General features: G+C 53.3%; 1 protein-coding gene across 3 annotated transcripts; it reads left to right on the top strand.

Annotated features, from left to right (window-relative positions):
* The first annotated feature begins 480 nt into the window (after positions 1 to 480).
* EXOC3 (exocyst complex component 3) lies at positions 481 to 27541 on the top strand. Of its 3 annotated transcripts, none has more exons than XM_027980209.3 (13): positions 481 to 526; positions 1637 to 1839; positions 4252 to 4471; positions 13430 to 14111; positions 17241 to 17358; positions 17669 to 17794; positions 20204 to 20304; positions 22109 to 22219; positions 22308 to 22458; positions 23531 to 23653; positions 25604 to 25765; positions 25985 to 26112; positions 26454 to 27541. In XM_027980209.3, the coding sequence occupies exons 2-13, from the start codon at positions 1696 to 1698 to the stop codon at positions 26623 to 26625; spliced, it is 2238 nt and encodes a 745-aa protein (XP_027836010.1). In that variant the 5' UTR covers positions 481 to 526; positions 1637 to 1695; the 3' UTR covers positions 26626 to 27541. The 3 variants fall into 3 exon arrangements, with proteins under 3 accessions (XP_027836010.1, XP_042089932.1, XP_027836012.1); XM_042233998.2 differs by having other exon boundaries at positions 481 to 603; XM_027980211.3 differs by lacking the exons at positions 25604 to 25765; positions 25985 to 26112; positions 26454 to 27541 and adding an exon at positions 24111 to 24385.

Here is a 27541-nt window from a genome sequence, read left to right as displayed (position 1 = left end):
CAGGCGCTGAAGTCCTGGCCCTTGCTGAGTGTTCTGCTGTCAGCTGACTGTAGGTCCTGGTTGGCATGGCCGCAGGTAGGGGGCTCCACACCTCCTCCTCCCTGCCCCTGCCTCTGCGACCCAGGCGTTTGCACGCAGATGCTGACGCGGGCGTGTGTGGTGTCTATGGTGCATGTGTGGGTATGGACGTCTGTGTGTGTGCGGTGTGTGCATGTGGTGCGGTGTCTGCATTTGTGTGTGGAGTGTGTGGCATGTCGGTATGTGATATGTGTCTGGGGTGTGTTTATGTGTCTGTCTATGTGTGTGTTTACGTGTGTGTGTGGAGGGGGGGGTGCGTGCGCGCCGCAGCCCCGCTCTAGGTGCCGTGGCCCCATCTGCAGCCGGCCTTCACGGTCACTGAGCCCGCGCGGCCCGGGCCCCGCGTCCGAGCCGCCAGGCCCCGCCCTCCCAGTCTCGAGGCCGGAAGCGGAAGTGCCCGCCGAGCGCTCACTTCCGGGCGGCGGAGGCGGCGGGGGCGACCCGCGAGGTGAGGCTTCGCCGAGCTGTGGCAGCTGCGCGGCGGTGGCGGTCCCCACCCGCCGTCCCTTTCCCCGGCTCCGGCGGGTGCGGGCGCGGCCAGGCGGCGGTGCGGGCGGCCGGGGGGGGGGGTCCCGGGGGCGTCTGAGTCCCGTCGAGAGGCTCGCGTCCTTGACGGGGCCGACTCCGCGTCAGGCCCGGAGGAGGGAGGCGTTGCGGACCTGAGCGCGCGGGCGGCGGCCGGGAGACCCGCGGCCGCCCCGGGCGCCCCGGCCCCGGCGCAGCCCAGGGCCCGGAAATGGGGCGAGGAGACACGGCGCCCCAGCCCAGGTCCGTGAGGGCGCCAGACGCACTCGGGTCCCGCCCCTCAGGGTCTGCGGGGACCTGAGTGTTGCTCCGACAGCGTTTGCGGAGGGAATGGGGAGCGTCCTGGAGATTGGTGCACTGAAAACATGCGTGGAAACGGGCGGCTAACGGCAGATGTCCGCTCTCTCCTTTGCCGGACGCTCCCGAGCTCCCCAGCTCGGATGTTGGTGGAGCCGGCACGAAGGCAGCAGTGCGTTGTCCTGAGGAGAGCGTCGTTTGCCCGCTCACCTGTTTACTAAGGCTGTTAAATAGTAAGATGTGGGATTTGAGACTCTACAGGTAGTGATTTTTGAGGGGAATCGTACGGTGGGTGCTGAAACTTTCGCGGGGATGGTGAGGTGTGTACTGGCCCTGTGCCTCCGCATCTTCCCCGGGGCTTCCTGGCACAGCCGCCCCTCCAGGGAGTTCAGAGCCGGTGTGAAGGCTCTGGAAATGGGAAAGGGGACCTGTCTGGGGGAGAGAAGTGCCCTGGAGACTGCCGTCTGATGTGAGTAATCTGGCCTCCTCCATGTGCTAATATCTTGTGCCTGTAATTGCCCCTGCTCCACTGTAAGGTAAGATTGAATTCTGAAAGTGTATTTCTTATCGAGGAGCTCATAACCCTAGTTCTGGTTTCAGGGTTGCTGGGTTAATGGTCTCAGATGCTCTTCTTATAGCTCTGCTGTGGACAGCTGACTGTTGGTGGAGGGAGTAAGTTTTGTCACTTAACATTTCTACCTTTCTAACACATCCCCCCTCCCTGTTCCCCATCTAGCTGTGGACAGAGGATGCCTCTAATATGACAGGTGCAGACATCCTCCCTGCTTTGTAACCATGAAGGAGACTGACCGGGAGGCTGTCGCAACAGCGGTCCAGAGGGTTGCTGGAATGCTGCAGCGCCCTGACCAGCTGGACAAAGTGGAGCAGTATCGCAGAAGAGAGGCCCGGAAGAAGGCCTCTGTGGAGGCCAGATTAAAGGTACGAGGTCAGAGTGGCCACCAGCACCTGCTGTACTCTCCAGCGGGACAGGGCCTTTTATCTTGAGTTTCAAGTTCTTTAACGAAGTTGTAATTTTGCCAGATTGGACATTGTGAGGATGTGGAAGAAGGCAGACGTGAACATTGCCTTGATTTAGCACATTTTTTCCAATAATGTATTGCCAGTTAGTAGATTGACAAAGTAGGCAGGGGGGTGTTGAAAACACCAAAGAAACAACCCCTTTAAGCATCCAGAAGTGTCCATTTACCTTTTTAAAGAACACTAGCAGAATAACGGTTTTTGTTCTTTAGCAAATGCTCTTCCACCGAGTGTGTCCAGAGAGCATTTTGTTTGGGTCCTTCTAGCACACGCTATAGTATGCTGACTGTGTACCAGGTATTCTGTTGGCCTTCTGGGCAGGAAGGAAGAGAACACTACACATTTATTAGTGTGTGTGAAAATGAGACAAGAAAGAAGTCAATCTTTTATGATTTGGATTGGCTTTCAACATAATTCACATGGAGAAATTGGGTTTTATTAAAACAATGCATGCCTGGTATAGCTATAAAAACATTAAGACCATGGCCTGCTGACTGGCAGCACAACAGTCTTGAGGATTTAAGAGAGTGCATTTGAGGAAGGTTAATTCTCGCATGGACATGGAACAGCAGACTGATTCCAAACAGGAAAAGGAGTACGTCAAGGCTGTATAGTGTCACCCTGCTTATTTAACTTACATGCAGAGTACATCATGCAGAATGTCAGACTGGATGAAACACAAGCTGGAATCAAGATTGCCTGGAGAAATATCAATAACTTCAGATATGCAGATGACACCACCCTTATGGCAGAAAGTGAAGAACTAAAGAGCTTCTTGATGAAAGTGAAAAAGGAGAGTGACAAAGTTGGCTTAAAGCTCAACATTCAGAAAACTAAGATCATGGCATCCAGTCCCATCACTTCATGGCAAATAGATGGGGAAACAGTGGCTGACTTTATTTTTCTGGGCTCCAAAATCACTGCAGATGGTGACTGCAGCCATGAAATTAAAAGACGCTGACTCCTTGGAAGGAAAGTTATGACCAACCTAGACAGCATATTAAAAAGCAGAGACGTTACTTTGTCAACAAAGGTCATTCTAGTCAAGACTATGGTGTCATGTATGGTATGAGAGTTGGACTGTGAAGAAAGCTGAGTGCCGAAGAATTGATGCTTTTGAACTGTGGTGTTGGGGAAGACTCTTGCGAGTCCCTTGGACTGCAAGGAGATCCAACCAGTCCATTCTAAAGGAGACCAGTCCTGGGTGTTCATTGGAAGGACGGATGTTGAAGCTGAAACTCCAGTCCTTTGGCCACCTGATGCGAAGAACTGACTCATTGGAAAAGACTCTGATGCTGGGAGGGATTGGGGGCAGGAGGAGAAGGGGACGACTGAGGATGAGATGGCTGGATGGCATCACCGACTCGATGGACATGGGTTTGGGTGAACTCTGGGAGTTGGTGATGGTCGGAGGCCTGGCGTGCTGCGGTTCATGGGGTCGCAAAGAGTTGGACATGACTGAGCGACTGAACTGAATTCTTGCACTGATACGGTAGTGAGGTTGCCTGTCCAGTTAAAACGTCGGTGCCCAGGTTATGGCAAGTTTGATGAGACAGGATGTGGGTCATTCATTTGCAATAGCAAAGCAGCCAAAGACCTGTTGGACTAACTTGAAGCAGTTTTGTATCAATTTAAAAAATAGTTCAGACCTGCTGCATTTTCATCCAGAATTTTAATCTCTTCTGGAAACTCATGGATAAACTAACAGTTGTGTGGTCTGTTGAAATCATTAGTTATTTCTAAGTGCTACTTACGACTTATAGGGGAACGGTGTCCCTGACTTCCATCGTGCTGCCCTGTCGTTCCCTTCCTATTCCCACCCACCTGCTGCTGCTCCTTCACGCTCTCTCCCTCTGACTGACTGTGCGGCTCCCTGGGCGGCACTTCCACGGGCTCTCAGAGTGAGTCTGAACCTCAGATGGGCCAGCTCTGTGTCTGGGGCCCGCCATCCTGGGGTGGAGTCTGGTTCTGCCTGAGTGGCAGGAAAGCCTTCTCCACTTAAGTTAATGACGAGTCCTGCCTGTTTCTCCATTGAGATCAGGCCTGTTAGGAAGCTGAGGATGCCTGCGAGATGGTGTGCAGAGTCCTAGGCGACCATTTAAGGGGGGCCATGGGACCCAGGGCATTCCCACAGTGGAGTCCAGCATTTTCAGGCCAAGGGCTGCATGAGGAGTGTCGGGAGGTTTTCTCAACAAAGCTTAAAAGCATTACTGTTCTGTTCGCTGACTGTCCTCTGTTCCTGCAGCGCCTCTCTTCTGCTCTCTGAGCCTCCAGGTCCGGCCTGGCTCTGCTCACCCCCGGTGTCTTCCCTAGGCTGCAATCCAGTCACAGTTGGACGGCGTGCGCACGGGCCTGAGCCAGCTCCATAACGCGCTGAACGACGTCAAGGACATCCAGCAGTCCCTGGCGGATGTCAGCAAGGACTGGAGGCAGAGCATCAACACCATCGAGAGCCTCAAGGACGTGAAGGACGCGGTTGTGCGGCACAGCCAGCTCGCTGCCGCCGTGGAGAACCTGAAGAACATCTTCTCAGGTAGCCGCCGGCGGATGCGTGTCTTCGGCCTCCTTGTGTTGCAGGGGTTTTCAGCTGTCCTGGGCAGCGTGTTTTGTGGGCCCGCCCAGAGTGGGTGAGAGGTGTGGTTCCGCCTGCATGGTCAGGCTCTTGTTTCAACGCGGATGGGTGGTCTGCTGAGTGGATGAGGGCTGGTAGAGTGTGGTTCTGAGTCTGTGGGGACCAAGGGACAGATGGAGAGCTGAACACGCGCGCACGGGGAGAGATGCGTGCTCTCCCTCCGCCACAGTGTGTCGCGCGGGACCCTGCCAGCACGGGAGAGGTCCCTGAGCAGCAGCTCCCAGACAGGAGGCCTGTGCACAGGCCGGAGGCTGGGGGTGGGCACGCCCTGGAGACCCAGCCCCGATGGAGGTCGGGCCTGCAGGAGTCCTTGGGGCCGATCGGGTGGCGAGGGGTGGCGGAGGTAGGAGTGGCCCTTTCCGAGCCCTGCCCGGCACCTCGTGGGCGTGAAGGAGAGCACTCCGTAGCCCAGTCAGGCCCTGCCAGCCGTCACCAGGGCAGGGGCTCTGCTGTGTCCAGCCAGCCTCCTTGGGCTCTGCTCCCGGGAGCTCGTCCCTCCCCGAGTCCCCCCGTCCGAGTCCCCCTCCCCCCGCGCCTTTGTCGCAGCCATCAGCATCCCAGCCAGAAGCCTCGGGGTGGTCTGGTCTGGCCCCTTCCCGCCCCTCCTGTGGCGTCTGGTCTCTGCGTGTTCGTGCTGCTTGGCGCCTGCATGTAACCTGGCGCGGTCCGTCCCCTCCTCCCACTGCTGTGAACCCCGGCACGGGCGGCCTGTTCCTCTGGGCGCATGTGTCTGGTGGCAGTGTTGTTGAGTAGTCAGCCGTCCCTCTGTGCATTCTCGCCGCCCTAGGCCTGACACCTAGGGCTCTGCTCTGCCCCGTGAGTGGCCCAGCACCGCCCGCTGTGCTGGCCCCCGGCAGCAGGCCCTCCTGGTGACCTTTGGCAGCCTGGAATCGGACCGGACCCCCTGCCAGGATCTTCTTCATGACGTTTAGAGCCTTCTTGGTTGATTTCCGTCTTATAATTTCTTGTTGACTGTCATTTTCTTCTGGTTTCATAAAATGAACACCAGAAGACTAAAAAGTTACCTTTTCATCTACGTGGCACTTGGATCCACATAACCCAAGTGACCAAAAAACTACCAGTTCATCCATAGAGGTTGAAAATAATGTTCTTCTTTTGATGAAAAGCGAGGCTGTGATGTAGACATGGCTTTTGTTAGGAGCGTGTTTTTACTGAGAGAATGTTGTGCTTGCTTGTCTTCCGTCAGACTTTTATCATTGCCTGTAATTCTGTAGTGTTATGAACAAAGCCTGTTTGTTCTTCTTTTCCACTCTTAAAAACTATAAAATATGCACAATATAAAACCTGTCATCTTGGTCATTTTTAAGTGTACAGTTCTGTAGTATGAGATACTTGCATATCGTTGTGAAGGCATCGTCACAGTCCATCTCAGGGACTGTCTTCACGTTGAAAACTGGAACTCTGCACAGAGCTGTGTGTGAAATATGTCTCAGTAAAACTGAAAGAAAACGCCTGAAGGTCTGCAGCCGTTAATGATACTCCCCCATGGTCCCTCCGCCAAGCCCTTGCTGGTTATTTAGACTTCCTATTTCTTAGTGGTTTGGGCTTTGTGTCTCTCAGGACGTGCGCTTCATCCGGTTGCTCAGCTGGGTTGCGTTCGCTCACAGTGCTCCCTCCTAACGCTTTTTCCCGTGGAGTTGGCAGTAGTGCCCTCGCCTTAACGGTTGCGTCCCCGAGCCGTCTCTCCCCCTCAGTTCATCTGGGTAGGGTTTGTCAGTTGTTAATCTTCGCAAAGAACCACCTTTGCTTTCCTTGATTTTTCTGTTTCGTGTTTCAAGTGTCTGTTTATCTCTGCTCTAGTCTTATTTCATTTCTTTTGACAGGTTTAGGTTTAGCTTTCTTTCCTTTCAGTTCACTTCAGTTGCCCAGTCGTGTCCGACTCTTCGCAACCCCATGGACTGCAGCGCTCCAGGCCTCCCTGTCCATCACCAGCTCCCGGAGTTTACTCAGACTCATGTCCATGCAGTCAGTGATGCCATCCAGCCATCTCATCCTCTGTTCTCTTGTCCTCCTGTCTTCAATCTTTTCCAGCATCAGGGTCTTTTCCAGTGAGTTAGTTCTTTGCATGAGGTGGCCAAAGTATTGGAGTTTCAGCTTTAGCATCAGTCCTTCCAATGTATATTCAGGACTGATTTCCTTTTGGTTTAACTGGTTTGGTCTCCTTGCAGTCCAAGGGATTCTCGAGAGTCTTCTCCAAAACCGCAGTTCAGAAGCATCAGTTCTTCGGTGCTCAGCTTTGTTTATGGTCTAACTGTCACATCCATACATGACCACTGGGAAAACCATAGCCTTGACTAGATGGACCTTTGCAAAGTAATGTCTCTGCTTTTTAATATGCTCTCTAGGTCGGTCATAGCGTTTCTTCCAAGGAGCAAGTGTCTTTTTAATTTCATGGCTATAGTCACCATCTGCAGTGATTTTGGAGCCCAAGAAAATAAGGTCTGTCACTGTTTTCATTGTTTCCCCATCTATTTCCCATGAAGTGATGGGACCAGATGCCAAGATCTCTGTTTTTTGAATGTTGAGTTTTAAGCCAACTTTTTCACTCTCCTCTTTCACTTTCATCAAGAGGGTCTTTAGTTCTGCTTTGCTTTCTGCTATAAGTGTGGTGTCATCTGCATATCTGAGGTTATTGATATTTCTCCTGGCAATCTTGATTCCAGCTTGTGCTTCTTCCAGTCCAGCGTTTCTCATGATGTACTCTGCATAGAAGTTAAATAAGCAGGGTGACAATATACAGCCTTGACGCACTCCTTTCCCGATTTGGAACCAGTCTGTTGTTCCATGTCCAGTTCTAACTGTTGCTTCCTGACCTGCATACAGATTTCTCAGGAGGCAGGTCAGGTGGTCTGGTATTCCCATCTTTTTTGGAATTTTCCACCGTTTGTTGTGATCCACACAGTCAAAGGCTTTGGCGTAGTCAATAAAGCAGAAGTAAATGTTTTTCTAGAACTCTCTTGCATTTTCAGTGATCCAGGGGACGTTGGCAATTTGATCTCTGGTTCCTCTGCCTTTTCTAAATCCAGCTTGAACATCTGGAAGTTCTCGGTTCACATACTGTTGAGGCGTGGCTTAGAGAATTTTGAGCATTACTTGGCTAGTGTGTGAGGTGAGTGCAGTCGCGTGGTAGTTTGAACATTCTTTGGCAGTGCTTTTCTTTGGGATTGGGAGAATATTAAAAAAAAAACTAAGTATGGTTTTTGTGTTAGTTTCTGGTATGCAGCGAAGTGGCTTAGTTACACACATGTATGTCTGTATATTCTGTTCTTTTCCATATTCTTTTCCATTATAGGTGAGGGTTTACCTTATTCTTTTTCTGGTTCCTTAGGTTGTGAAGTTAGGTTGTTGATATGAAATCTTTCTTCCTTTTTAATGTAAGTGTTTATAGCTGTAATTTGCCAATATAGCTGTAATTTCCATCTTCCAGGCCAAGGTATTGAACCAGTGTCTCTTACATTTAACCTGCATTGGCAGGTGGGTTCTGTACCACTATTGTGTTTGCATAAAGACTGCAAAATTTTTTGTTGTAATTCTGTGAAAAATGCCAGGTAATTTGATAGGGATTGCACTGACTCTGTACACTGCTCTCGGTAGTATAGTCATTTTCACAATATTGATTCTTCCTATCCAAGAACATGGTGTATCTCTACATCTGTGTCGTCTTTGATGTCTTTCCTCACTGTCTTAACAGTTTCCTGTGTATAGAGTGTTTGTCTCCTTGCCATTCTTGTTCAGTTGCTAAGTGGTGTCCGACTCTTTCCACACCTGGATTGGAGCGTGCCAGCTTCCCTGTCCTTCACTATCTCTGGAGTTTGCTCAAACGTATGTCCATTGAGTCAGTGATGCTATACAGTCAGCTCCTCTGTCACCCCCTTCTCCTCCTGCCCTCAGTTTTTCCTAGAATCAGGGTCTTTTCCAATGAGTTGGCTCTTCCTATCAGGTGGCCAAAGTATTGGAGCTTTAGCATCAATCCTGCCAGTGAATAGTCTGAGTTGGTTTCCTTTATTTTATTTTTTATTTTTACTATATTTTACTTTACAATAACTGTATTGGTTTTGCCATACATTGACATGAATCTGCCACAGGTGTACATGAGTTCCCAATCCTGAACCCCCCTCCTACCTCCCACTCCATGTCATCTCTCTGGATCATCCCCATGTGATTTCCTTTAGAATTGACTGGTTCAATCTCCTTGCAGTCCACCCACCGTGACTAGTCACTCAGTCTTGTTCAACTTTTTGTGACCTCCCTGGACTGTAGCCCACCAGGCTCCTCTGTCCATGGAATTTCCCAGCCAAGAATACTGGAATGGGTTGCCATTTCCTCCTCCAGAGGATCTTCCTGGCCCAGGGATCGAACCTGGGTCTCTTGCATTGCAGTTTCTTTACTATCTGAGCCAGCAGGAAAGCCCCCCTGCACTCCAGGGGGCGCTCAAGAGTCTTTTCCAGTATAGTTCGAAAGCCTCAGCTCTCTGGCATCAGCCTTCTTTATGGGCCCAGCCCTCACATCCATACACATGACTTCTGGAAAACCACAGCTTTGACTAGACGGACCTTTGTTGGCAAAGTGATGTCTCTGCTTTTTAATACGCTGTTTAGGTTTGTCATAGCTTTTCTTCCAAGGAGCAAGTGTCTTTTAATTTCGTGGCTGCGGTCACCATCTGCCTTGATTTTGGAGCCCAGAAAAATAAAAAATTTGTCACTGTTTGCACTGTTTCCCCATCTATTTGCCATGAAGTGATGGGACCAGGTGCTATGAACTTAGTCTTTTGAATGTTGCATTTTAAGCCAGCTTTTTCTCTCTCCTCTTTCACTTTCATCAAGAGGCCTCTCAGTTCCTTTTCACTTTCTACAATAAGGCTGGTGTCATCTGCATATCTGAGGTTATTGGTATTTCTCCTGGCAATCTTGATTCCAGCTTGTGCTTCATCCAGCCCGACATTAGGCATGATGGACTCTGCATAGAAGTTAAATAAGCAGGGTGACAATATGCAGCCTCGATGTGCTCCTTTCCCAATTTTGAACTAGACTGATTGATGTTCCATGTCTGGTTCTAGCTGTTGCTTCGTGACCTGCACACTGGTTTCTCAGGAGACAGGTAAGGAGTTCTGGTATTTCCGTTTCTTGAAGGATTTTCCACAGTTTGTTGTGCTCCACAGTCAAAGGCTTTGGCATAGAGAAGAAGTAGATGTTCTTTTGGAATTCTCTTGCTTTCTCTGTGATCCAACAAATGTTGGCAATTTGATCTCTGGTTCCTCTGCCTTTTCTAAATCCAGCTTGAACATCTGGAAGTTCTTGGTTTACGTACTACTGAAGCCTAGCTTGAAGGATTTTGAGCATTATTTTACTAGCATGTGAAATGAGTGCAATTATTTGGTATTTTGAACATTCTTTGGCATTGCCCTTTAGAATTGGAATGAAAACTGGCCTTTTCCAGTCCTGTGGCCACTGCTGAGTTTTCCACAGTTGCTGGCATATGGAGGACAGCACTTGCACGGCATCACCTCTCAGGATTTTCAGCAGCTCAGCTGGAGTCCCGTCCCCTCCACTAGCATTGTTCGTAGTGATGCTTTCTAAGGCCCACTTGACTTCCATTCCAGGATGTCTGGCTCTAGGCGAGTGACCACACCATCGTTGTTATCCAGGTCATTGAGACCTTTTTTGTACAGTTCTTTGTATTCTTGCCACCTCTTCTTAATCCAGTTTGCTTCTGCGGGTGCTTGCTGTTTCTGCCTTTGTCGTACCCATCTTTGCATGAAGTGTTCCCTTGGTATCTCCAGTTTTTGTGAAGAGATCACTAAATCCCATTCTGTTGTTTTCTTCTGTTTTTTTTTGCATTGTTCACTTAAGGCTTTCTCCTGTCTCCTGGCTCTGCTTGGGAACTCTGCACTCCGTTGCGTGTATCTTTCCTCTTCTCCTTTGCCTTTCTCTTGTCTTCTCACCTCAGCTGTTTGTAAGGCCTCCTCAGACAACCACTTTGCCTTGTTGCAGTTCTTTTTTTTGTCTCCTTGGATAGATTTATTCGTATGTGTTTTGTTCTTTGGATAAAATGATAAATAAGATTGTTTCCTTAATAATTCTAGAGATTTCTGTTCCTTAATTTCGTACCCTGCGACTTTACCGGATTCGGTGGTCAGCTCTAGTCGATGGCGTCTGTGGGGCTTGCTACGAACATGATAGCGTCGTGTCGTCTGCAGACTGTGACGGCTTTACGCCTTCTCTTCCGATTTGGACTCTTTTTATTTCTTTTTCTTCTCTGATTGCCCTGGCTAGGACTTTGAAAATTGGGTTGAATAATAGTGGTGAGAGTGGGCACCCTTGTCTTGTTCCTAGAGGAAATGCTTTCAGTTTTTCCACCTTTGAGAATGTTGGTTGCTGTGGGTTTGTTGTATGTGGCCTTTACTATGTTGAGGTAGGTTCCCTCTTTGCCCGCCTTCTGGGGAGTTTTTATCTTAAATGGGTTTTGAATTTTATCAGAACCTTTTTCTGCATCTATTGAGAGGATCATACGAATTTTATTCTTTAATTTGTTAATATGGTGCATGACATTAATTGATTTGCATATATGAAGAATCTTTGCATCCCGGAGATAACTCCAACTTGGTCATAGTGAATGATGCTTCTAATGCATTGTGGGATTCTGTTTGCTAGTATTTTGTTGAGGATTTTTGCATCTATGTTTATAAGTGATATTGGTCTGTAATTTTTTTTGTTAAACTTTGATTTTGGTGTCAGGGTGATGATGGCTTCATAGAATGAATTTGAAAGTGTTCCTCCCTCTGCAATTATTTGAAAGGGTTTGAGAAGGATGAGTATTAGCTCTTCTCTAAATGTTTGGTAGAATTTGCCTGAGAGGCTGTCTGGCTCTGGACTTCTGTTTGCTGAAAGATTTTTAATTATAGTTTCAATTTCATCACTTATGACTGGTCTGTTATATTGTTTGCTTCTTCTTGGCTCAGTGTTAGAAGGTTACACCTTTCTAAGAATTTGTTCACTTCTAGATTTTGCATTTTATTGACGTATAGTTGGCGACAGTAGTCTCAGGATCTTTGTATTTCGGCAGCGTCAGTTGTATTAATCATTTCTCCATTTTCATTTCTAATTCTTTTATTTGAATCCTCTCCCTTTTTTCCTTGATGAGCCTGGCTAAAGGTTTATCAATTTTGTTTGTCTTCTCAAAGAATTAGCTTTTAGTTTCATTGAGTTTTGCTATTATTTTCTTCATTTCATTTACTTCTTTGATTTTTATAATTTCTTTTCTCTAGTAACTTTGGGTTTTGTTTATTCTTTCTCCAGTTGCTTTAGGTGTGAGGTTAGGTTGTTTTTTTAAGACTTTTCTTGACTCCTGAGATAGGGCTGAATTTCTACAAACTTCCTCTTAGAACTGCTCTTGCCGCATCCCTTAGGTTTGGGTGGCTGTGTTTTTGTCCGTACCTGTTTCTGTGGGTTTTTTGATTTCCTCAGTGATTTCTCAGTTATTTAGTAACGTGTTGTTTGGCCACCATGTGTTCATGTTGTTTGCAGTTTTTTCTGTGATTTATTTCTAATCTATAACCTTCTGGTCAGAAAAGATACTTGGTACTATTTCAGTTTTCTTAAATTCACCAGGGCTTGGTTCGTGACCCACTAGGTGGCACTAGTGGTAGAGAACCTGCCTACCAGTGCAGACTCGCCCCCTGGTCGGGAAGCTCCCCTGGAGGAGGGTATGGCAGCCCACTCCAGTGTTCTTGCCTGGAGAATCTCGTGGACGGAGGACCTGGTGGGCTACAGGCCATAGGGTCACAGAGAGTGGGCGTGGATGCGGGGACTGCACCGGCACGTGTGACCTGTCCTGGAGAGCGTCCTGTGTGCCTGTGAGAGGAGAGCGCATTCTGTGCTCAGCTGGAATGTCCTGTAAATGTGGAATGTCTTCAGATAATAAAAGAGGAAAATGTGACACAGAGACGTGAAGTGAGCAGATGACGTTGGGAAAGTGGTGCCAGTACGCTTGCTTGATGCAGGATCACTGCAGACCTCCAGCTGGTGGACACGCGGCCCCGGCAGGCAAGTGTGCCCGCCGCCTCGGCTCCTGCGTGTGCCCTCGGGTCGGCCCAGCGGAGAAACACAAGCCCTGGAGGCTCTGTCCTCTCATCTCTAGTTTTTTTCCTTTTTAGCCTCATGACTGATAATTTTCTTCGTCCTATCTTCAAGTTTGCTGATTCATTCTTCTGCTCACTCAAGTCTGTTTTGAGAGCCTGAAGTGGATTTCTCGTTCATCTTCCCTTCTGCCCACATCTGCCTGCGGTCCTTTGAGCGTGTTGCAGAGCTCGTCTTAGGGCCCTTGTCTAGTCCACTGTCTAGTCCTCAGGGATGGCTTGTTTTGTTTTTTTTTTTTTTGACTCCCTCTTCTCTCCTCCGTCTTTGTTTGCCTTGTGCTGTTGTTGAGCAGTGGGCATTTGACTCTAATTAGCGCGTAGCTCTGGAAGGCAGATGCCCCTCTTTGCCAGGGTGTGCTGATTTTATTCATTATTCTTGCTGTTTTGACTGGCTTAGGCTAGCTCTCTTTTGAGGACCAGGCTGGCGTGTAAACTTAAAGTCTTCTCAGGTCTTTCTGAGCCTGTGCCTCTCCTGGTCATTTGCAGTCAGTTCCTACCTTTGTACTGTGCTGACAGCTGAAACACTGCTCATGCCTTTCCCTGGAAGGTGGGAGCCTCCACAGTGTGGCCCCTCACCCGAGTCCTCTGCGTGTGGTGGTTGTCCAGTGGGGGCGGGTTCCTGGCTGCCCTTGCCTGCCGCCGTCCTGGCACCCCATGCTGTCCCGCGTTGGCGTTTCATGGTGCCGTCTTTGCCTTCCCCCCAGTGCCCGAGATCGTGAGGGAGACGCAGGACCTCATCGAGCACGGGGAGCTGCTGCAGGCCCACCGGAAGCTGATGGACCTGGAGTGCTCCCGGGACGGGCTGATGTACGAGCAGTACCGCATGGACAGCGGGAACACGCGTGACATGGCCCTCATCCACAGCTACTTCGGGAGCACGCAGGGGCTGTCCGACGAGTTGGCCAAGCAGCTGTGGATGGTGCTGCAGAGGTCACTGGTCACCGTGCGCCGCGACCCCACCTTGCTCGTCTCTGTCGTCAGGATCATCGAGAGGGAAGAGAAGATTGACCGGCGCACACTTGACCGGAAAAGGCAGACGGGCTTCGTGCCTCCCGGGAGACCCAAGAACTGGAAGGAGAAGATGTTCACCATCCTGGACAGAACAGTTACCACCAGGATCGAGGGCACGCAGGCGGACACCAGGGAGTCGGACAGGATGTGGCTCGTGCGCCACCTGGAGATCATACGGAAGTACGTGCTGGACGACCTCACCGTTGCCAAGAACCTGCTGGCGCAGTGCTTCCCGCCGCACTACGAGATCTTCCGGAGCCTGCTGCGCACCTACCACCAGGCCCTGAGCGCGCGCATGCAGGACCTTGCGGCAGAGGACCTGGAAGCAAATGAGATCGTCAGCCTGCTGACCTGGGTTTTGAACACTTACACCAGGTAACTCCCCCTTCACACCCAGCGTCTCCTGTTCTGTAGGCTGCTGGCAGTCTGCACAGCTGCTGGGTCCTTGACCAAGGGCAGGCACCTGGCACCCACAGGCGTTGCCTCTGGCGGACGTGTCTCCTTCCTGGGCTGCCTGTGACCCGGGGTTGGGTTGTGCAAAGGCTCCTGTGCTTGAGGGGCTCCTGTGCCTGGACAGTGGTGAGCAGCTCAGCATTGCGTGTGCCCCGCGGTGACCCCAGGAGCAGGAGGTGTTGGCCGTCTAACCCAGCGTGGCTGCTGAAGGGGCCCCAGTCGCTCTCGTGGGCTTCCGACAACCCGAGTCTCATTTCTTCTCCCCTACGTGCGCAGAGGATCAGCCATCCTTTTCCTCTTCGGCCTTGAGGTTTTGTCACTCCATCAAGGGGCCATGACCTTTGTGCCAGCATTATTTTGAGGTTGGACTTGAAGAACAAGGCGGTGGTGGGTTGTTCTCAAAGTCTTTAAGGTTAGCTAGTGAGAGGGACGGAAAAGGCAGTGGCACCCGCTCCAGCACCCTTGCCTGGAAACTCCCATGGACGGAGGAGCCTGGTGGGCCACGGTCCATGGGGTCGCTGAGTCGGACATGACTGAGCGACTTCACTTTCCCTTTTCACTTTCATGCATTATAGAAGGAAATGGCAACCCACTCCAGTGCTCTTGCCTAGAGAATCCCAGGGACGGGGGAGGCTGTGGGGTCGCACAGAGTCGGACACGACTGAAGCGACTTAGCAGCAGCAGTGAAAGGGAGGCACAGTTTACCCTCGCCTGTCTTGTCACTGTAGAAATTGAATCTCTTGTTTTAGTAGTAAGGTTTGGGGATGTTTTTAAAGTATTTTTTTAATTGATAAATTTTAATTTTATTAAAATTTATTTCCTTTAAATTAAATTCTAATTGCTTTTATTCATTTTCTTGTTTGACTGTGTTGGGTCTTCGCTGTGTGTGAGCTTTCTCCAGGTGCAGAGGGTGGGGGCCCCTTTGAGTTCTGTTCTGGCACGCAGGCTTCTCACCGTGGCGGCTCCTGCAGTTGTGGAGCACGGAGTCTAGGGGTGCGGGCTTCAGCAGCTGTGGCGTGCAGACTTCCCAGACCAGGGGTTGAACCAGTGTCCCGTGCGTTGCGCGGGAGATTCTTAGCCACCATGGAGGCCTGGTTTGGGGATTCTTTGCTTTGTGTTTTGCTTGTTGTTTGGTAGCTGCTTATAGTAAAGAGCGTGTACGTGTGTGCATTTCAGTGCAAGAAAGTGTGAAGAGAAAGAAAACGTCCGTTGGTTGTGGCTGACGCACTTGTAGTGTCTGGGCGGGACTGGGGCCTCGGAGCTCCCTGTGTGCCGGCCGCCCGCCACAGCCATCCCCAGCGCGCAGGCCCCATGGGTCACCCCCAAGGAAGGCCTCTCACCGTCCCCTTCGCTCTGAGGCCTGGGGGGACTGTGCCTAGCGTCAGTCGGCCAGCCGGTGGGGAGCAGGACTTGAGTCTGGGGTCCGGGCCCCCGCCGTGCTCGAGCCACCAAGCTGTGGCGTGTGCACTGTGTGGCCGGCGTGGTCCAGGCGTTGTTGTTTCTCACGCACCACGCGGTGAGCACCGTCCTGTCGGTGGCGGTTCTTTGACAGCCTCCTATTGCTCATCGTGTTCTGTTGTGTTGGACTTTCTCAGGGGAAACATTGGGCTGTTTCCACACTGGAAACATGTTCATGCAGAATTAAGGTTCTTGGGGCAGAAATAGTCTAGACTGTAGATGGTCTTTGGGTGTTTGCAGAGTGTCATGAGGTACTCCTTCACGCAGGAAGACCTGGAGTTCCTTACGGGTGTTGGATGCTGTTCATGCCTAGGGCTGTCATTCTGGACCCATGCTTAAGGAGTCATCGGAACAGTCAGCCCTGGCCTTCTGGGAACCCAGCCTTGTACCTCGCTTTCATGTTTTTTTGTGAAAGCTCTTTCCCAGCACTCGGTCCACACTCTGGCCTCCTGGGCCCCCCGGGCCGGGTGCAGGCATCAGGGTTAGCACCTGCACCTCGTGTCTAAACCCAGGGCTCATTTCCCAGCTCCCGGGCCTCCTGCCTGCTGGGCCCTGCGCGTCCCCAGGCTGCCACAGAGGGCACACGGACCTCCCCTCCAGCCTCCAGGCAGATGGGGCGGCGGGAGGGGGCTGCCTCGCTGCAGACCTGGAGCTGAGTGAGCCCCAGCCCAGGAGCAGCCCTGCCGAGGGGTTCCCGCCTCCCTGGTGGTCAGTCTGTCTCATCCTCCTGCCTCCCTGGTGGTCTGTCTGTCTGTCTCATCCTCCCGCCTCCCTGGTGGTCTGTCTGTCTGTCTCATCCTCCTGCCTCCCTGGTGGTCCGTCTGTCTGTCTCATCCTCCCGCCTCCCTGGGGGTCAGTCCGTCTGTCTGTCTCATCCTCCCGCCTCCCTGGTGGTCAGTCTGTCTCATCCTCCCGCCTCCCTGGTGGTCTGTCTGTCTGTCTCATCCTCCTGCCTCCCTGGTGGTCAGTCTGTCTCATCCTCCCGCCTCCCTGGGGGTCAGTCCGTCTGTCTGTCTCATCCTCCCGCCTCCCTGGTGGTCAGTCTGTCTCATCCTCCCGCCTCCCTGGTGGTCTGTCTGTCTGTCTCATCCTCCCGCCTCCCTGGTGGTCCGTCTGTCTGTCTCATCCTCCCGCCTCCCTGGGGGTCAGTCCGTCTGTCTGTCTCATCCTCCCGCCTCCCTGGGGGTCAGTCTGTCTCATCCTCCCGCCTCCCTGGTGGTCAGTCTGTCTCATCCTCCCGCCTCCCTGGGGGTCAGTCCGTCTGTCTGTCTCATCCTCCCGCCTCCCTGGTGGTCTGTCTGTCTGTCTCATCCTCCCGCCTCCCTGGTGGTCTGTCTGTCTGTCTCATCCTCCCGCCTCCCTGGTGGTCTGTCTGTCTGTCTCATCCTCCCGCCTCCCTGGTGGTCCGTCTGTCTGTCTCATCCTCCCGCCTCCCTGGGGGTCAGTCCGTCTGTCTGTCTCATCCTCCCGCCTCCCTGGGGGTCAGTCCGTCTGTCTGTCTCGTCCTCCCGCCTCCCTGGGGGTCTGTCCGTCTGTCTGTCTCTGCCGCCTGCTGGGTGGTCAGTCTGTCTGTCTTGCCCCACTTTGCCGCAGCGCGGAGATGATGGGGAACGCGGAGCTGGCCCCCGAGGTGGACGTGGCTCTCCTGGAGCCTTTGCTCTCTGCAGACGTGGTCTCTGCGCTGCTCGACACCTACATGTCCACGCTGACCGTGAGTCACGGTTGGTCCCACATGGGGCTGGGGCGGAGGGAGGGTGGCCCCTTCTGGACTGGTCGGAGCCTGCTCCCTTGGAGGATGGACCTACCTGTCCCCTGGGCTGAGACCAGCTGCCTGGACGCGCAGGGGGCCTGCCCGCCTCCAGCGCTGAGCTGGGAGCAGGAGGGGCGGGCGGGCGGGCAGGGAGGGCACCTCCCGAGCCCTCAGGGCCCAGGGAGAGGGGCGGCGGGCAGGCTGCTCTGAAGCTGCTCCCCCGAGATGGGGCGTCGACTCCATGGCCGGCCCTGTCCTCCCTGCGGCTCAGTCCAACATCATTGCCTGGCTGCGGAAGGCCCTGGAGACCGACAGGAAGGACTGGATGAAGGAGACAGAGCCCGAGGCCGACCAGGACGGCTACTATCAGACGACGCTGCCCGCCATCGTGTTCCAGGTGCGGGGCCAAGGGGCCAGGGGGCCTCACACACACCCACACCCCACACACACCCACCCCACACCACCTCCAGCCCCCTGTAGGGCCTCTAAGGGCCTCTCACACACACACACACACACACACACACACACACCCCACACACACACACACACCCCGCCCCCGCATGGGGGCTTCTAGGGGTCTCTCTCATACACAAACCACACCACTCCCCAACCCCATGGGGCTTCTAGGGGCCTCTCACACACAGACACACACACACACTACCCCCGCCCCCCGCGGGGGCTTCGCACATACACAGCTGCATGCTGGCCTCAGGGAGAGCCTTTTTCTCTCCAGAGCTGGGGAGCCAGGGGTCAGGCTCACCAAGTAGTTTTGCCCTTGGTCACAAAACCTTACGTCTTCTGTGTTCCTAGTGGTTTTTTATTTCAAACTAGAAGCTATTGGGTTGGCCAAAAAGTGCTTCAATTTTTAAATAAAAGACACATTTTTCATTTTCACCAAGAACTTTATTAATCAACATATTCACTGTTCCACTACCTTCTGCCATATATCCAGGCAACTTCATAATCCCATCTTCCCAAAAGTTTTTACCTTTTTGAGCAAAGAGCTGTTCCAGTTCCTTTTATAGTCTTCCAGAGAACTGAAATTGTTTCCAGTAAAAGAGTTTTATACAGACAAAATAAATGGCAGTCTGAAGGTGCATTGTCTGGTGAGCACAGCAGATGAATCAGAACTTCCCATCTAGGCTGTAACTCTTTTTGCCTGATCATCAGAGAAACATGCAGGTTTATGTCATGCTGGTGGAAGACTGCATTTTCTGTTGGCTAATTCCAGACACTTTTCATCGAGTGTTGCTTTCAGTTGGTGTAATTGGGAGCAGTGCTTGTTGGAATTGTTTGGTGTCCAGAAGGAGCTCATAGTAGAAGACTCCCTTCCAGTCCCACCATATACACAGCATTGCCTTCTTCGGATGAAGACCAGCCTTTGACATGGTTGGTGGTGGTCCATTCCGCTCGCCACGGGGTCTCATCTGTTGCGTGTTATCGTATAGGGTCCACTTTTCACCATCTGTCACAGTTTGTTTTAACAGTGAAACGTTTCTGTTATGTAGTGTGTGGATATATAGTCAAGAAGGTTTTTTTCAGTTAAATTACATGGCACCCAAACATTGACGTGTTGAACATAACCAGTCTGGGGCAAATGATTTTCGGCGCTTGATTTGGATATTTTGAGTATGTTGGCTGGCTCCCATGTGGTGGAACATTGACTGTTCACAGTTAATGTCTTGATATGACTGCTGTTAACTTCAGCCAGTCTGCCCCCCCGTGGAGTGAGGACTCTCCAGCACGAAACTTCGCAGACCACTTCCCGTTCCATCAGTCACAGCACCTTTGCCATGCATCTGCATGAGTCTTTCTGCTGTTCAGTTGTGGTTTTACTTCTTTTGAAGTAGTAAAACATAATATGCCAAAAAATTACTTTTCTCTTAAATTTTCACCGTTAAAATGGCTTCACAAAAATTCACCGATTTTTAAAAAAGGAAGAAGCGCGCGCTGATGTGAAGCTGTCTGGATGCAGCCTAACAGGATTGCTTGAGTGAAATTAAAGGCAGGCAAGTGCTCCTAGAGCCGTCTTACGGAAAAGCAGACAGTGGCTGTGGCCGGCCCAGCAGTTGCGCTGTCTGTCTGGCGCTTACTTCCCGAGGTGACTGGCCAGGGCGACTCTCACGTGATGTACTTTGGCGGAGTCCTGTGGGTCTAGGGTGATCATGCGCTCTTATGGTCAGTCTGGACTTTGACGCCTGCTGTGTCTCGAGTGTGCTTGCCTGCCGCCTCCTGGCCTGTCCAGTCTCCTTTCAGAAGTTGCTGGCCTTGTTGACACACGCTCCTGCTGAAACACGGAGCTGGGCCCTGCGTGGCCTTGTTGGTCCCGGGCGTGTTAGGCCCACCCTCTCCTTATTTGGAGACTGATGTCCTGTGATGACGGGGGGCAGGCTCTGCCTTCCGGTCCTTCCCCACCTGTCCTCATCTGGCGCCCCCATTCCAGGGTATATTCTCCCAGCTTCAGGGTGTACTCTCCCAGTTCTTCCTAAGGAACCCACGTGCCAGGACCAGTCCCCGTGTGACCTCAGCTACCCTGGCCCCCATCTCCTGTGAGAGTGTGTGTTTCCCCTGGGGGAGGCCAGCTTGTCTATAGGTGATCAGGAAATGGTTCACTGGGGTTTTTTTTTTCAACCTGCTTAGAAAGTTTTGTGTGTTTGTTGGATTAACTTTGTTATTTTTCAAGTGGCTTCGTTTTTTTCTCTGAATTTCGATTGTCCTAACTACCAGTTAACTTCTTGGGGACTGATATGGGAAACTTGTATCCTCGTGCCTTTATATCAAAGTTCATAAGTCCTTCAATTTTTAGATGTTCGAGCAGAACCTTCAAGTTGCTGCTCAGATAAGTGAAGATTTGAAAACAAAGGTACTAGTTTTGTGTCTTCAGCAAATGAATTCTTTCTTAAGTAGGTACGTATTCTTACCATTGTGCTAATTATAAAGTGTATTTTTTTTTTCTTTTAATGAAAAGCTAAACTGTGTTGATCTTAGTCTGGCTAGTATTAAAAAGAATTTAAGGCTGCACTCATCATAGTCAGCTTCTTCTGCTATTTAGAACTCACACCCTGTCTTACTATCTGCCTTTTTTGTGGGTGCACCCCCTGGGGTCCCGGTGAGGGGGTGCTGAGCGTGTGGAGGGGGGCTGGAGGTCCTGCCAGGGTGGAGCGGGGGTCTCCTCCAGACTGCCTTCCTGGTGTCTGATTTCCTGGGGGGCTGCCCTCAGAAGGAAGGAAGGTGCTCAAAGACCAGTACCTCATAGGGATGCCTGCACCTCTGAATTGTTCCTGAGGGAGATTTTCAGACACAGAGAGAAGCAGCGTGGCACAACGGCTGCTCCGCCCACTGTCCAGCTCCAGAGCTGTCCGTTTAAAGCCACCCTGGGCCTCACCTGGTTCTCTCCCCTCATTGTGCTGAAGCACACTTGACTCGGAGGAAGATGTGGGCCCTGGAGGGCGGACCCCACTGCAGCTGCAGGTGCACAGAGCACCTCCCAAGTGGCCGTCCTGCCCGTGGTCCCGAGTCCGCAGCTTCAGCCAGCCTCAGCTCCCGTTGTGCAGCGGGCATGGCGACTGAAAAAAAATGCACGTGGCTGTGAACCTGTGCAGTTCAAACCCACGTTGTTCAGGGGTCAGCCGTGCTTGACTGCGGATGCCAGACCCTGTGGCATGGCTCACCTGCTTGCCTGCCCTGACCTCAGTGCTATTCACTCGCACACAATAGCCATGAGCGGCCGCTGGCCGCCCGCTGCACCGCGCTGCGTTTGGGGTCCCCACTGGTGTTGGACTTGCTTGCTCACAGGTGTATATCCAGGCTGGGTCAGTGGCCCGTAGAGACCACACGCCCTCCTGTCCGCTCCCAGGGCCCTCCCACCAGGCCTCAGGCTGCTGTCTGCCCCGGGCCACTGACTCCAAAGGCTGAGGCCCCTCTGTGTCTCCTCACTGCTGGGCCGGAACGCAGCAGGCCCATGTCCTCCGCACTCCTGCCCTGGTGGCTCAGGTGCTGACAGCCCGGCCCTGCACACGTCCCCGTCGGCCTCCACCCGCGAGAGTTGTGCCCTGAGTTGGGCGTCTTGTTGGGATTCTTCTGTGAAGCTGACACTCTCCTCGTCAGCCTCAGCTGTGTGGTTAACTGAGCCGTGCTTTGGGCAGAACCGTGGAGTTAAGCTTAATTACTCCCCTTTAGTCGCCTTTTCCGTTTGCTCCTTCCTGAAGAGCCTCTGGAAGCATCACAGATATGCAGGTATGCTGTGGTCTTCTGCTACTGTGTCTGTCTGAGAATCTCCAGAAAACGACCAGAAGTGAAGTGTGCCACCATCTCAGTTTCTGCTCCTGACATCTTACAGTCTGATATATTTTTAGTTTGACTTCTTTGGGGAAAGTTTCAGAAAAGGATGTTTTATCTAACATTTGATCATATTCCCAACACTACTGTATGAGTTTCTAGGCGAGTTACATGTCAGATAAAATAATACTTTCCCAGTTACAAACGTTGCAGGATATTTGTATAATCAGAATATGGAGCCATATTTCAAGGCCTGATACGAAATTTGGAATAATCTGTTTTAATTGATGAGCTCCTGTTGGCATAGGTCGCCCCCCCCCCCCCCAGCCCCGCAGTCTTTCAGTCTGAGCCCCCACTGAGGTGCCAGGGGTGGACCTGTCTGCTGGGCGTGGTGCCGGCCGTGCCGGGCCGTGCTGACCGCCCGGTTCCGCAGGTACAAGGAGGAGGCGCAGCTGTACAGGGACGAGCATCTGCGGGACCGGCAGCACCCGCACTGCTATGTGCAGTACATGGTGGCCGTCGTCAACAACTGCCAGACCTTCAAGTGAGCCGCGGGCGCGGGCGGGTGGGCGGGCGCGTGCGGGCGGTGGCGGCGGGCGGGCGCCTCACGGCACCCTGTCTGTCTCCTGCAGAGAGTCCATAGTCAGCTTAAAAAGGAAGTATCTGAAGCACGAGGTGGAAGAAGGCGTGTCTCTGAGCCAGCCGAGCATGGATGGGGTTTTGGATGCCATTGCCAAAGAGGGCTGCAGCAGCCTGCTGGAGGAAGTCTTCCTGGACCTAGAGGTGGGCGCCCTCTCCCCCGCCCCGCGCTGGGCCCTCCCGACACGGTGTCGCATAGACACGCTTCCAGGAAGTGTCCCGTTGGTTTCGGGGTGGGAGCTGGTGGTGGTCACTGGCAAGTACTGGACTGAGCTGAGCACGGCACATAGGAGTGAGGCCCAGGCAGGTCACCTGAGAGGCGTGGAGTGTGACGAGCACATGAGTTTACATGGAAATGGCTCGTGTTATACAGGGACGGCAGGAACGAGGATGTACTGGAAAGCAGAGTCATGATGCCTTGGGTCCTGCAGGGAGGAGCTCCTGGGGTTATGGGCGGGATGTTTCATGATGTTTGTCTCAAAAATGGTTAGAAAACAAATGAACTGTTTAAAAGACAACATAATAGAGAGACAGACAAAGGACATGAGGAACATTCCACAGGAAAGGGAGTGACCTACGTCCTGAGTAGGAGACAGGACGCCCAGTCTTGCCGATCTTCTAAGAAAAGTAGATTAAGACGATGTTTGTGTTGCTTACCGGGATGGCATGGATTAAGAACATTTCTACCGCACAGTGATAGGGCTTAAGGAAAAAAAAGGCTCTTGTATTCTTTGTAGCACTGTGAACGGGTGTGGTTTGGGGAGCAGTTGGTATAAGTGTTGGAGGCAGCAGTCATGAGGGTTGTAATTTGCTACCTTTTGACTGAGCAGTTCTGGTTTGGGGATTTCACCTGCAGAAACATACAGATTCAAAAAAAAAAAAAAAAAGAAATATACAGATTTACCGCAGCCACCTTTGTAATTGAAAAATGAGACATTTTAAATGTCCGTCAGAGTTGAGCACATGAGTTGCAGAGCACACGCATAGTGAACAGATGGACTCAGCTCAGGTGAAACATTCACACACACACACACACGCCTCCTTCGGGTGTAGGGTGAGTCTCGTGTGGGTCGTGTGTGTGTGTGCAGTTTCTGCACGAGTGTGGCGGTCGTGATCACAGCCTCAGGCAGGCGTGCGAAGGTGGACTCCCGGCTCCCCTTCCCCTCTCCCCGTGATGGGCCAGCGCGAGGGTGTGTCCTGTGGTTTCTGCTTCCAGCAACATCTCAATGAGCTGATGACAAAGAAGTGGCTGTTAGGGTCGAACGCTGTAGACATCATCTGTGTCACTGTGGAAGACTATTTCAATGATTTTGCCAAAATTAAGAAGCCATATAGAAAGGTAAGAAAGAGCAAGGGGCCCCGTGTGATCTCAGTCCCCATGCATCTCCTGTAGAATCTGGTGTCATTAGCTCTCAGGGTGAGAACTTAGGGGTGTTTTGTGCCCCAAGCAAGTTAGAGACACTGGTGTCTCAAGGCGGAGGCAACGGGGCGTCCACCGTGTTGCCCAGGGCCACACCGCATGGCTGCAGGCCCAGAGCCCCGTGGCAGTGGGCCCGAGCGAGGGTGGGGCACCGGCCACGGCTCTGACAAGAGGCCGGGAGCACGTCTGTGCTCTGGGCCTGGCGGGCAGCGATCAGCACAGGGCTCACTGGTCCCTCCGGGCCCCGTGAGACTCCCCCGTCCCCATTCAGGGGTCAGGCAGCCGCTGGGGTAGCTCAGGGATAATCTTCAGGGCCTGGGGTGGTTTTTGCCGTTGTTGCTTTAAAATCAGGGTTTCTGTTTCTGCCTTGCGGAAGCACGAGTGCTTCGATACAGGGAGCTCAGGCCCAGACACTCAGAGGCGGTCTCCAGGCCCCCTCAGGGCCCCGTGGAGATGCTCGTCGCGTCTGTGAACAGCGTCGCCCTGCGGTTTCCTGTCTGGTCCTCGCGTCTTCGTATCTTCTCGTCTTGCTGCCCTGGCTGGGACCCCTAGGAAGGGGCATCTTTGCCCCTTGAAAGTTTAAATTCTGAAAGTTTTGAATTTGAAAGTTTAAATTCCAAGTCTGCCATCAGAGTAATGCAGGGAGTATCTGGTGTTTTGGTTTTTTGTGTTTATTTAGGCTGCCCTGGGTCCTCACTGTGGCTCGAGGGCTCTAGAATGTGCAGACTCAGTAGTTGCCTGTGTTTAGCTGCAACATGTGGGATCTTAGTTCCCCAACCAGGAATCTAACCCAGGGCCCCTGCGCTGGGCGCGAGGAGTCTTAACCACTGGACCTCGAGAGGAGTCCGTACCCTGATGGTCCTGTCTCAGTGTCGGGAGCTTCTGGTAGTTAGAGGTGGGACCATTTCGTTCAGTTTTGGATTTCCTGTTGCTTGTAGAGTATTTGGTTCCACCTTTTGTTTTTTTGAACCTTCTGTGCTTTGATCTGACGGTGACGTGTAACATGCTCAGCCTGGGCTTGTGGCTCACCCTCTCCTGTGGGATCGTCTGCTCTGCAGAGAGCCTGGCCTCACCCGGGTCCCTGAGGGGCTGGGCACGGTCTTACTTTGTCTTGTTTGGGGCCCTTGGGGTCCCCCTCGCATCGGTGTGGGGCAGGGGATTCCCAGCGTCCCTGGTAGAAGGGGCTTCTCATGTCTCGGGGCCCTGATGCTGTGTCGTGTCAGCACTTTTGTGCTCACATGTCCACAGGTGACTTGCCTGAGGTCTTTGTGTCACTGAGGGTGGGCTCCGCAGAGAACCACAGCCTTCTCCAAAATGCTCCCAGAGTCGTACTGTCTGCAGAGACCGGTGTTGAGGAGCCCTCTGAGCAGGGGTGTTAGGTGGGAGGGGCAGAGCAGGGGCCTGGCCGGAGCCCAGTCCTCCCATCAGCTCCACACTCCCCCTGAGCTGAGATGCTCAGAGGTGTGTGCAGGCCCGGCAGGGCAAGGAGACCAGCCCCAGTGCCCCTGGGCGGCCTGCGAGCCCATGAAGGGGTCTCAGTCTGGCAGGCCCAGCTGCCGCCCACCGCCTTGCCCCCGCAGGAAGCACTCGGCAGCAGGTTTGTGCCCAGAACATGTCGGGCGAGGCTGCAGGCAGGTGCCCCCGCGGGCGCTTTATTCTAGGACAGGCCTGAGCCGCAGGGCGGCCGGCGGCGCCAGCTTCTGGCTTCGGCCCCGTGGCTGCTGCGCCTGCCCTTTTCCCAGACGTGAAACAAGGTGAGCTTGCTGCCCTGCTAAATTCAAGTTCGTAAGAAAGCCTCAGAAGAGCTCAGTCTGTAGACACTGAAATCGTGTCACTGAGACGGGAAGGCTGACCGCGCCCCGTCCGCAGCGGATGATCGCCGAGGCGCACCGGCGCGCGGTGCAGGAGTACCTGCGGGCCGTCATGCAGAAGCGCATCTCCTTCCGCGGCGCCGAGGAGCGCAAGGACGGCGCCGAGCGCATGGTGCGCGAGGCCGAGCAGCTGCGCTTCCTCTTCCGCAAGCTGGCTTCCGTGAGTGCGCCGCCTCTTCCTGCTGGGACCGGCCTGGCCGGGGGGCGGGGGGCGGGGGGCGGATGCTTAGTGTCCCCGTCCGTCAGAGGGCTCGGGCTGCCCCGCTACCCCTTCCTGAGCCCTCTCTGGGGAGCAAGTCCTGAGGGGTTGCCGTGAAAGAGGCGGGTGCTGGGCGGAGCCCCGGGCACACGCGCCGCTCGGCACCCTGCCGTCCCGCAGGGCTTTGGCGAGGAGATGGACAGCTACTGTGACACCATCGTCGCTGTCGCGGAGGTCATCAAGCTTACGGACCCCTCTCTGCTGTACCTGGAGGTCTCGACTCTGGTCAGCAAGTACCCGGACATCAGGTGCCAGCAGAGTCTCTCCTGAAGTCGCTGGGGAGGGCGAGGGTCCCAGGCGTTCGTTAGGTGGGAGCCCCCGCGGTGGGGGGAGTGCAGCGGCTCTGGGCCTCTGTGAGGACCCTGAGGCCTGCAGATGGCAACGTGGGCAGTGTGTGCTTCAGAGACGATAGTGAGGCGCTCGAGTCACCGTGCTGGGCGTCCCTGGGCGTGGTGTGCCAGGGGAAGGTAGCCAAGCAGGCAGGTTTCTGGATCTCATCCTGTGCTGTCTCCAGGCCCTCCTCTGTGCTAGCGGGGGAGGGAGGTAGGGGCTCCCCTGCGGCTGCACCCTGACGCCCCCTCGCCCCCAGGGACGACCACATCGGGGCACTGCTGGCCATGCGGGGGGACGCCAGCCGGGACATGAAGCAGACCATCATCGAGACGTTGGAGCAGGGCCCGGCCCAGGCCAGCCCCGACTACGTGCCCATCTTCAAGGATATCGTGGTTCCCAGCCTCAACGTGGCCAAGCTCCTCAAGTAGCCGGTGTGACCCTGGCCTCCGACTGCCGCGCGTCAGAAAGCACTCCCCTCCCCACCCCCAACCCTGTGTGCACACTTCCAAACTGTTACTCGACAAAAACGCTGAACTGCTATCAGGGACTGACAGCTTCCTGCCACCACCTCACCGGTGATGACCTTGCAGACCCGCCCAGAAGCCACTTTCGGGTTTCAGATGCCTGAGGTCAAGGTCAGGCCTCCCCCTGGAAGCAGACCTGCCAGCAGGCATGCGGTGGGTGTGGTAGGTGAGCCCGCAGGCAGGTGGGCGATGCCGGGAGCGCCCGCGAGTTACTCCCTCACGCCCAGCGGATCACAGGCCTGCACCTGAAGGGACAGGGAGCCCTGGGGGAAGTCTCGACTCTGACGCCGCCCTGCTGGACACGGCTCTTGGCCCGCACTCCGAGGGGGTTGCGGGATGGCTCTGGCGCTCGCCCCCGCTCTTCCTGGCAGACAGTGTGTGGGTGCTGGGCGGCTCTGAGGGCCCCGTCCTTCCTCACCCATCTAGAACTAGAGCGCATGCCATGCTGTTTCCTCCTCACGAGAGGCAGAAAATTCGCATGGAGGGCTCTCTGCTCAGAGGAGTTACACACAACCTTGGAGATGGGAGAGGCAGTTCCCACAGCGGATCCTGGTGGGAGGACTCTCTCTCTGGAGGATTCACAGCTGAGATGGAGACGCGAGAGGCGGTTCTCACAGCTGACTCTGGCACAGGAGAGGCATGGCTGTCTCCCAGGCTTCCTGCCAGCTGCTGTCCACTAGCACGTCAGTCCAGTCCAGCTCCTTCTTGACCAGACTGAGAGTCTAGGATTCAGTCGTTTCTGAATTAGTAAAGTTGAGTGTTAGCAGTCATTAGTTGTTGCTCCTCATGATAATGAAAATACGTTTGTTTTTCCACTTAA

Source organism: Ovis aries, chromosome 16 (assembly GCF_016772045.2).
Source record: "Ovis aries strain OAR_USU_Benz2616 breed Rambouillet chromosome 16, ARS-UI_Ramb_v3.0, whole genome shotgun sequence".
Taxonomy (NCBI): domain Eukaryota; kingdom Metazoa; phylum Chordata; class Mammalia; order Artiodactyla; family Bovidae; genus Ovis; species Ovis aries.
Note: the sequence above shows the minus strand (reverse complement) of the source record. Positions and strands in the feature narration are given on the sequence as shown.

Coding starts and splice junctions, on each gene's coding strand:
- EXOC3 (XM_027980209.3), top strand. CDS start 1,696: ATGAAGGAGACTGACCGGGAGGCTGTCGCAACAGCGGTCCAGAGGGTT. Junction 4,472..13,429: donor CCTGAAGAACATCTTCTCAG/GTAGCCGCCGGC, acceptor CCTTCCCCCCAG/TGCCCGAGATCGTGAGGGAG. Junction 25,766..25,984: donor TCTTCCGCAAGCTGGCTTCC/GTGAGTGCGCCG, acceptor GCCGTCCCGCAG/GGCTTTGGCGAGGAGATGGA.